Source organism: Pungitius pungitius, chromosome 18 (genome assembly GCF_949316345.1).
Source record: "Pungitius pungitius chromosome 18, fPunPun2.1, whole genome shotgun sequence".
NCBI classification, from domain to species: Eukaryota; Metazoa; Chordata; class Actinopteri; order Perciformes; family Gasterosteidae; genus Pungitius; species Pungitius pungitius.
Window position 1 is genome coordinate 12,045,439 of NC_084917.1, and position 10,229 is coordinate 12,055,667.

General features: G+C 43.6%; 1 protein-coding gene across 3 annotated transcripts in view; it reads left to right on the forward strand.

Moving 5' to 3' along the window:
• whrna (whirlin a) overlaps positions 1-7,806 on the forward strand; it is a 94,516-nt gene extending 86,710 nt beyond the window's left edge. For all 3 annotated transcript variants that reach the window (XM_037484891.2, XM_062558813.1, XM_037484892.2), the window contains 2 exons: positions 153-275; positions 4,206-7,806. In XM_037484891.2, coding sequence (XP_037340788.2) covers positions 153-275; positions 4,206-4,388 — 306 coding nt within the window. In that variant the 3' untranslated portion in view covers positions 4,389-7,806. The remainder of the gene's footprint in view (positions 1-152; positions 276-4,205) is intronic.
• Positions 7,807-10,229: the final 2,423 nt, after the last annotated feature.

Here is a 10,229-nt window from a genome sequence, read left to right on the forward strand (position 1 = left end):
ACACAGGAATAAAAATAAATGCACAAAGGAGGGGCCTCTAGATAGAGCGGTTGTGCAATGTTATGGATGTTATCGCGTTTGGAAATATGCATAACCATTGTTCTTCTGATTGGATAACTTGTGCTTCTCTCTCTCTCTCTCTCTTGCTGTAGCCGGGCCTGTTGGAGCCCACCTCGACACTAGTGAGAGTGGCAAAGAGTGCCCCCACTCTGGGTATTGCCGTTGAAGGTGGAGCCAACACCCGCCAGCCGCTGCCACGAATTGTCACAATACAGGCGAGTCGTGAAGAAAATAGTATGTTTGAAATAATACGCGCCCTAGGATCAGCTCTACTTAAGCACTGCGTACGATCTGCCAACATGCTCAAAAGAAGGCCGGGTTTCGCTTGGTAAGGCCGTACAATGCCAAGAAGCAAAACCAAACCCCGCTTTTCTCATTTCTTTCACTTAATGATTTAATGATTTACCTTTGCACTCGCTGGTCACCATGCTCATTTCAGTAAACATCTCTGCAATCTTTGACACAACACCAACACGGTCGCCTCCTCTCAGGTAAATCTCAGACTGAGAGGAGGTGAGTTTGTTTTTTAATGTTCTAATCTGAAATCCTTGGTAGATCGTGCGCCTTTAAACCTCCCTTTCCTCATTAGCATGCTGTCAGCTTCATGTTGTGTTGGTCATTGGTTCCTTCTCTGATTGTTTATTGCGATTATACCACTCGTGATATCCTTTCACACTGCAGCTGAACTCTGCTCATTTCATCTTTGGTGTGGCTCCCACGAAGATGATTGTAACGTTAATGGCTTTCGTGAAAAGGCTCGACGTCTTGGAGACTCCGGCAATCAGGGCTCCAGAATGAGTCCGTTTGTACACGCGTGGGATTAAAGGCAGCACACCCTGTGGGACATTATAGTTTATATTTAAAAGATAATGATGCTTCGGCATGGTGGTCATGTTTAGTTGATGATAAGACTCAATAGAATTGCTCATTGTCCAAGCGGATGTTTTACCTTTGCATGTCTGCTTTGAAAAATGCTGGAAATTTAGGATTTTCAGCTATGAGGGAAATCCTTTGCTGTGACTGGATGTGCATTTCTCTGTCTGCCGTGGCAATTTGTAAGTCAACAAAGCCTCGTATTAGCTGTGCATCTGCAATCATTTCATAACCGCAGAGGATCAGCGCAGCTACAGACTACAGTCCAGCCCCGCTTCAAAGCTGTCCGTCAGCCTCACACTCCGCAGGTTGAAATAAAAGAAAAAAGGGCCCACTGATTGCAAGGCGAGGGATAAAGGATCGGAAATCAGTACATTCAAAATCAAGGAGTTCTCTGGAAGAAAACTCAGCGAGTGTCAAAAGGAAAGGGAGAGCGATGTTAATAAGGAGGAGTGGTAAAGATGAGGAAGTGGAGGTCTGGTGCTGTTGCAAGAGATTTAACCAAGTAAAAACATTTTCATTCTCAAGTTGCCCTTATTCCCGCAATTTGTCATTAAAGGATAGGATTGGGAATTTGGTTGTCTTTTTTTATCTGATGAGACAAGAAACACGGCTTGCCTGAATTTAAATGAGAGCTGCGTTTTGCTGCATTATGGCACACACGTGCGTTCCTTAGCTCCATTCACTCATGACAACGCACCAGCTCTTTAACAAAACAGGAGAATCACAAACGCATGGATACAGTTTGATGAAAACGCATTTATACCAAGGCTCTTATCTTGAGTTGAACGTCTTCCTCCCTCGGACATGGGTAAAAACATGAAAATTTAAATCTGGTGCAATGGTTTCTTGAAGCTTTTCTGCAAAGTACAAAGTTAAAGAGATAACCATCTCAAAGTGCTTGCAAATATTTGAATGAGCACATCGGTCACAAAGAACAAGCTAGAGATTACGCCTGAGAGATGAAGCAGCGGAAATTGTTCCATCCCATAACAAATATGAACCCCACAGACCGTAGAGGGAAGGTCTGATAACAATGGAAAGGCAGCTGAGTGCGAGGGATAATAGCAGAAAGAAGGGGTGCTTGCTCACTGTGGCATGAGGAAAAAGGTTCAAATGAACTATGAACTAATTTCAACAGTGTTAAGGTTCATCAAAACCTTTCAAAAATGTAATCAGGTTAAAATGATTGCTCTCTGATAACAGTGACGCACTTTTGGACTTGCATGGATTTCCTCCAAACTTTGTCTCGCTGTGGTGCAAAACCTATAAATCATAAACGGGAGCAGGCCACAAACTACATGACACCACTGCTGCTTCCCCCAACAAACTCAATGTTATCAGAACCAAGAGCGAGGCAAACACGACCCGAATGCTTCCCGCATCCACAGGACCCCGCATCAGATCATTTGCTTTGATTAGAAGCAACGTTCATGTTGTTTCTGACTTTCCCTTGGACTTTGGGTCTGCCTGGGGGGGGGGGGGGCGGATCCTATCCAAGCCAGGGCCATGAACCAGATCCTTTCCCTGCAGAAGTGGAATAAAGCCCATCTGGCTTCCTATCTCTCTGGACACAAGGGGCTCTCGCCTCGAGTCGCCTCAATCATCGCTGAGGATGAAGTGCAGATGAGTAAGCAGCTGCCTGCTGGTCGTTATCGGCTCCAATCCCCCCTCCTGAAGCCGCAGCTTTGTATGACCGCCGTCCTCAGATCATGGCGACCGAGCCCTCCGCCAGCTCAGTGATGGTTGGAGGCTCGGTGGATAAGAGAGGCGATGATGCAGTCCTGATGGAGAGGTGGAGGAAGGCACTGCCGGTGTTTTCAGCCATCCAAGTCGCACTTGATACGGTCAGCTGTCTGAACCAGGAGGAGGAAACGGAACCGACAGGAAGCAAAACACCAGTCTGCGTCTCGCTGGGTGTGTTTGTTAATGCCGAGGCTGAATGTCCAATGAGGGTAATTTGTCAGAAACACTGGTCTAAGCGGTCTTCACTGTGATGATAAATGTGGTGCTGGTGAGTCCCCACTTCTGACTGGAGGCAGGGAAAGAACAGCAGCCATGACTTCACCACGTCTATCTGTCCTTTGGGCATGTGGCCGCGTAGAAGAAGCAGATAAGGTTTACAAATATGACTCTTTGTTCAGCTCTGCTTCAGAGAAACACAAGTGGCCGAGGGAGGCCTTTCGGGAACCTTCTGATTTCACTGCCAAGCAACTGGGACTCCCCCCGAGAAACGAAGGCTGAGTCAACATCATGCGTCGGGTGCATGTCTCCGGGTCTCAATAACAGCGGGTTCCAAATCCTGTAAGAAATGTGTGAGGAGGAGAACTGCAAGTGTTCGGTCAGGAGAAAGCGTTTCACTTCTTTCTAAAGGCACCAGACTGAAAACATTTACTGCTGAGCCTCCTCTGCTCCTCTGAATGTGATTTTCACTTTCACGGCAGCTCTATTTCAGCATGATGATGAAGCACATTCATGGTGTGCTGTTTAAATTGTGCCTTTGGTACTATGGGGGCTTCGTTTACTTACATAAGTAATGATGTCAGACTCTAGTAAAATGTTTTTATGCTCCTCTGAGCCACAGAGACAAGTGAGTGTGATCTCACATCACAGCACAAAGAACCTGTTTCTTAATTAAACGTCCTGACCCATCAAAGATTTCTGCTAGTATCCAAAATATAACACAGTGTTCTCTTGAGCTCTGACCATAATTCTTTAGCCAAATAAAGACAGGAACCAGAAATGACAGCTTTGTCACTGCTCCATTACGCAACATGTATTACATTTTTCATTCATTAGTATAAACAACAGCTCTAACTTGCTTCAAATCAAAACTGGGCAGACAAAAACGTGTTTGCCTTCACACCTAAGCACTTTGTTTCTGTTAAATGGATTTAATCCATCTGCTCATCGTGATCTCAGATGTTCAGATCCATACATACTATATTTAGCGTTTAGAGACACATGAGAAAGTGACGCGGCGTAAAGCCACAGGTGTGTTGAGCTCGAGTCCTGCTTTGTGTCCTTTGGCAGTCCTCCAACAGCAGTGAGTGAAAAGAGGGAAACGCGTGTTTGTGACTGTTTATAAGGTGGTGCAGTTGCCGTCTTGACTCCCAATCAGTTCTATCTTTGGTACACGAGACAAGATGAATGAACACAGGAGGCACAGAAGAGCAGCGGGACCTTTCACGGTCATCACTTGTGACGTGATGAAAATGCAGAGTTCTGTTACCTTTAAATTCACATTGTCCCTGTCTCTCTCTGTCTTTTAGAGGGGGGGTTCAGCTCATAACTGCGGCCAGCTGAAGGTCGGTCAGGTGATCCTGGAGGTAAACGGGGTTTCCATGAGGGGCCGCGAGCACAGGGACGCCGCACGCCTCATCGCCGAGGCCTTCAAGAACAAAGAGAGGGACCACGTGGACTTCCTGGTGACCGAGTTCAATGTGGCGCTATAGCCGAGTGGAGGAGGAGAGAGGACGATGACGGGGGCGGAGTCGAGGGAAGAGGCGTTTGACGGGAGGAGAGAAAAGAAGAAATGGAAGCGTCTGTTGTTTTAAATGGCACAACTCATTGAAGTAGACACCAACGAACCCCCCAGCTGATCTGAGCCCTCCTACCAACCCGCCCCTGAGTCTGGATACATGAAACGAATCGTTGCTTCAGCGTGGACGTTGTTCAGGATGCTCCTCAGTGTCTTCCCTCCCCACCGTGGGACCCTATGCACTAAAATGGAGTGTAGTAGTGAGACATATGCCGTTTTCCTTGCTCCCCTCCCTCATAAAACTTGTGGATTTACAACCATTCAGAACGGGCTGGAACTGCTCGTAGCCCCGTGGTCCGTTGGGCTTATTTATCTTTTGCTTCTACCACGAGAGACAAATGCACATCCAAGACTGATCCTCGCACCACTTTACATGCTTGGATTTGTAAATGTAAAAATGAACAAATGTAGATAGAGATGCATATATAGTGTACACATAAAGATAGTCCTATATAAATTATAAAACCCTTAACCTCTGTCGCATCACTATGTAGTGATATATCTCAAAGAGGATGCTCATTCAGGCCACCCTGGTGAGGTGGGAGGTGGTGTGTTTTACAGTGATGCTACCTGCCTGTCTGCGCATTAACACCCTTTCACAATAAGGATAATAGAAATACACATTACATGATCATGTTGGTCTGATCAGACATAACAGAAAATACTATTCTGATGGATATATTCATTTCCTTTCCATTTCTCCCTGTGTATCTGTATCATTTTACATTAAGTTCACACCAAACTATCAGTTTTTTTTTTAAGTTTCCCCAAGTCCACAACTAAACAAAAGCCTCTTAATTTGCTCTACAGGACCATTTTTGTGTGTCTTTAGATTTGGCCAGTTTAGTGTGGAGGTTCTCTCAGACCGGATCAAATACTTCAATTTATTTTTCCCTTGGCTTTGCTCCTGCTCATCTAAAAAACAATTGATCATTTTGTTTAGTAATTTCATAGTTTTAATTACATTCACTCCATTGGGGAGGGGGGGGGGGCTTGCCGCAATTACGCTCAAGATGAACGTAATGAGACATTTAGAGGACGACACTGCCAAAGATTTAAGAAACCCTCCTCCTCCTCTTATGTTCACACAGTGGATGTGTGTGCACACGCACACATTCCATCCACTCACCGCAAAGCAATTAGGAGATAAGCAATCAGGAGGCGTGAGATATTGAGCAGGAGGGAGAGGACCAGAGAGCGACAGAAGCAGCAGATGAGACGGGACTGTTCCTGTGATGATTTGCTTCCTCTCAGGGAGGGACGTACATCAAACATCCTCCACGTGTCGCGCCAGAGGCCTGAGGCCTGAGGCCTGAGGCCTGAGGCTGCAGGTTGGAACACAAAGTAATTTGACTAATTCATGTTCGGTGCGCCAGTGCGTTTTAATGCAAGTGCCGTGTGTCTGTTTTAAGAAAACATGGATAAAACGATGGAGGAGGGAAACAATGATGAATGTAAAAGTCATTAGAGGCGCTTGCTTTATGAGACACGTGCGTGGAAGGGGGGCAGTCTGGGCTTTTTGGGCGAGAAATTACTATCGCACACCCCTGAATCTTTGTGGTAAAAGCTAAGAGAGGAGAACAGCACCTTTATCCCTGCTGTCTATCTTCAATGAATCAAAATACATGCATATAATGCCCAACTATCAAAGATGTATATATATTTTAAGAATCTTTCATTTCTCACTCTTAAGCGCAACCTTATTTGTTTCTGTCATTAAACCATCTTGCTAAGTGTTTTTTTCCACAGCAGCTTAAATTGATTACTTCCTGCTGCACAAGAACATAAACACAGTTATGAGATATAGATCACCTTGTAGATTTATCCTTTAATTCTGAGTGGTTTGTGGCTCACCTGATGACTGTTAGTTCAATAGTTACCAGCTTTTTTACAAATATTTTTTAATTTTGTGCGTGTGTGTGTGTGTGTGTGCGTGCGTGCACACATTTTCACTAGGCCATGATTCAGGTGAAAACTGTTTTTTGGCAGGATTTTTATACATTTTTGTAGCTTACGTTGTCCGTTATTAAGTCAACAGCCTGATGAAAAGCCACCGTATTAAACTTAATATCTGAGGGGAATGTGGAGAAGCTCGCATTCAGACAAGTTATTTTCTCTCTTAATATTTCAAAAGTTCACTTACAAAAATATGAACTGTATGCATATCCAGGACTGGATAGGAACAATTTCTGGAACAGATTCCCACTCACGCAAAAACACGTGTGTGTGTGTGTGTTAATATTTGGGATTACCTCCCAAGTAAATTTCTACAAACAAGGCAAGCTATCATTAAATGATGGATTTACTTTAAGAGCCAATATCAAAATATTTGCTACTTTACCTGTAATTCAGGATATATTTGCATGTGTGCATAAAGCATGCGTTGTTCTTATTGTCAAATTAGGACTGAAACAACATGTTTGTCTCAATACTTACTTCTCTGCACTTTACCTAAACAACAGTAAATAGTGCTTTTTTGGCAAATATTTCCAGCTGCAAATAAATACATTTATGAGAATAACTCGTAAGAATGAAGTGAAATTTGGATAGTATCAAACCAGTATTAAAGGTTTACGGTTACAGATGCAATTTTCTTCTTTTTAAATCACTTTATCTGAGGTGAATCTTGCGCATGGGAAATATACATAAATTAAAAAGTGTCTCAGAGGAAGTCAAACGTGAAGAATGTATGACTAAAACCCTCCAGGGAAAGAAACCCGCCTGCTGTTTTATTTTACCTTATTTATTCATTTAAATTGTCATACATGCTGCAGAATCGCCCCATCATTCCATCATGGACCCATCTTGTACACGTGTTGACAGCGGCTGGGTTTTCTCTTGGATCTCATTTAAAGGAGCATCCAGGCTGGAGGGATGATGGAGGCGAGAGATGGAATCCGCTGACACGCTCATTAATCAGAGGCCAAGACAGAGAGGTGCTGGCCTTGGCTCCGACGGGACACCCGGTCAGCTCAGACACGGTCTTGTTGGCCGCGCTGTAGCCACGTGCAGCGGTTTGCTCTCCCCACCCCCCCCAATCCTGAGCCCCTGCCTGCCTGCAAAGGTCAGACCCTTGATGATGTTGATTTGTTTGACTGAGTGAGTGTGCCTCCTGCTTTATTAGCTGCACAAGTTTTTTTTTAGTTGTTTTTTTTAAGTCGGTCTTGATTTTCTTCCCCGCCCGCCGTGCTCTTGATCCGCCTCCCTTTGCCTTTGTTTTCCTGTCACTCCGTCCTTCCCCCTGGCCTGCTTCCAGTCCACTTTAACCAGAGTGTTGTAAGAGTGCTATTTATACAGAAAGGGTGTTTAATTTTTCAATAAAGATAACTGCACAAAAGCTGACTGCGAGCCGTCTGCTTTCATTTTGAAGTTTACTGAGCAAGATTAAGTTTGACGTTGTCATGGAAACACTAGGGATGGTTTTGAGTATTATTATTGGTCCTGATGATTGTGATGCCACATCATACAATATTATTTTAGACAACAATATGTTTCCAACCTTGTGGCAACACTGGGAAACGTTCTCTGACCCGTCCCATAGCTCAGAGTTGAACTGGAACTGGAACGCGGACTGGGAGCCAAATCTCATCACCCAACATACGACAACCAGCTTCCAACATCACGTGGAAAGTCTCCCCTGAAGAGGAGAGGCTGCTGTAGCAGAGGGCTCATGTTGACAATTGAAAAATTGTCCCGTTGAAACCGCTGTATGTGATCAGCCATGTGTAAAAATGGCCCTTTTTCTTCTGCTCCATGGCGATGTGTTTCAGCATATTGTGGCCAAGCATCCTGGACACGTCACCAATCAGATCTTCAATGAGGAGTGAGCTTGGGAGTGCTGTTTGTAAGCAACTGACGGCAAAAGTGGAAATCTCATTGTTGCCATCTTAAAAATGGAAATGTTATGTTTAATGGAGTCTTTCCCCTGTTTGATGTCACGGTAGGAAGCATCCTCTGATAACCAGAGAGCAGAAGGTTTTGGATCCGTGCGAGTGTCCATAGAATATTCGGCCATTATGTCTTTTCTGATAATGCCAATTTCAGATGGCAATGTACTGTCCTTTGACTTGAATTACCAACTTCCTTTTGTGAAGGAAAGGTTCAATGAGACAGATTATTGCAGCAATGAAGAAGAGAAAAGGCTGATTGGTGTCAGCCCTATAGTCCTTTCACTGTCTATGTATTTCTCAATTCAGTTTCACCCGGTTTTAATCTAATTGGCATGTAATAATAGAGCAATATTGTATTATCTAGCATTCAGGATGTTATCTTTCAGGTTTTTTTTTTTTTTTTTTTTTTTTACACATGTACCTTTTAAAACGACTGAGTCTTTGTTTACTTTGTAGAATCTCTGGCAGTCCATTTCATTTGCCATTCAAATACTGATGATGATGATGTTCTGTAGGCTGCGCTGTAATTATAACATCTCTAGTGGTATTTTTTGAAAGTGGACAGGTGTGTTACAACTAAGTGGCATTTGGACCGTGGACATCCAAACAATAAAGTCACATGAACATGGCTTTCCAGAACCATAGGCATTCATCTGCTGTGCTTAAATATACACTCCTGGTAAGGTGAGTACTGTGAAGGTATTCCACACACACTGGATCTCTTTTTATGGATCAAACCTTTATGCACAAGGTATTTTCATGCTGCTCACAATGTGAAGACAGCCAAGTTGACAAAAATGTCCAGTATACTTATTATATATTATAAGCTGGAATAAAAACTATAAAATAAAAATACAGTTAAACTGTTGTTTACTCAATACAATGTATGTTTGGATGAGTCCCCTGCACATCTTCAACTTTAACTTTAATCAATACTTTTAAATTGTGTGGATTTATTTGTTGTTCCAAAAATATTTACGTTTGTTTCTTAGGTGGTTTTGTTTTAGTTATATGTGCATATCAATGAAAGCCTCTGTTTATCATCCATAAACATACCATTTTGTTTGAATCCCTGTAATATATGGATAAAACCATAGATGTATATATAAATCTCTCTTAAATCAGTAAATAGTGCCCTCTTTTGGCCTCGTCTTTGAACTGCAATCCCCCAGTGTGTCCCTCGTTTGAAAAGTCGTATCACAGATCTATGCTAAGTCCCGCCCCTGAATAGCCTCCGAACCAATCACCGCTCAGTCGATCGTACTGAGGGCTTTAAGTCCGGGACTCGGCCTGTCAGGTAACCCAACCTGCAACAAACTATCTACATTTAATGAGTATGTTAAGACTTGGTAAAGGAACTTTTTGGTCAGAGCTGCTGTTTAACGCAATACAATATTTGTTCAAAGCCCGTAAGAAGGTAAAACATGCCTGGAATGTATAATTCAGGATACCAAATTTAACCTTGAAATGGTTTGACTCAATCAGCTGCATCAGTGCCACACTCCTGAAGACTCATGATTAGCCTCCTAAAATATCAGAAATCACGTCTTTCTCGGGATAAATTAATTCGTGTTACCCCTCCAGTATCAAAGTACCAATATTAAGTAGCTGACCGACATGCTATTGTTGCTTGTGATGTAAGTTATTTTTGAAGTTAGTGTTTCGGTGTGACGCCAAGTGATGGTGACGAGCCAAACTTTTTAAACGGTCCCCGGCTGTTAGCTAGCCCCACGTGACCCTAACCACACGTTTCCTCCAGGTCAGAGTGGACAATTTATTTGTGTCGTGTCGGTTGTGTGAGCGGAACGCCCGAGGACCGCCGTTTGTTGTGAAGCGGGTCCCATGGTGACGCGGGGGGGGGGGGG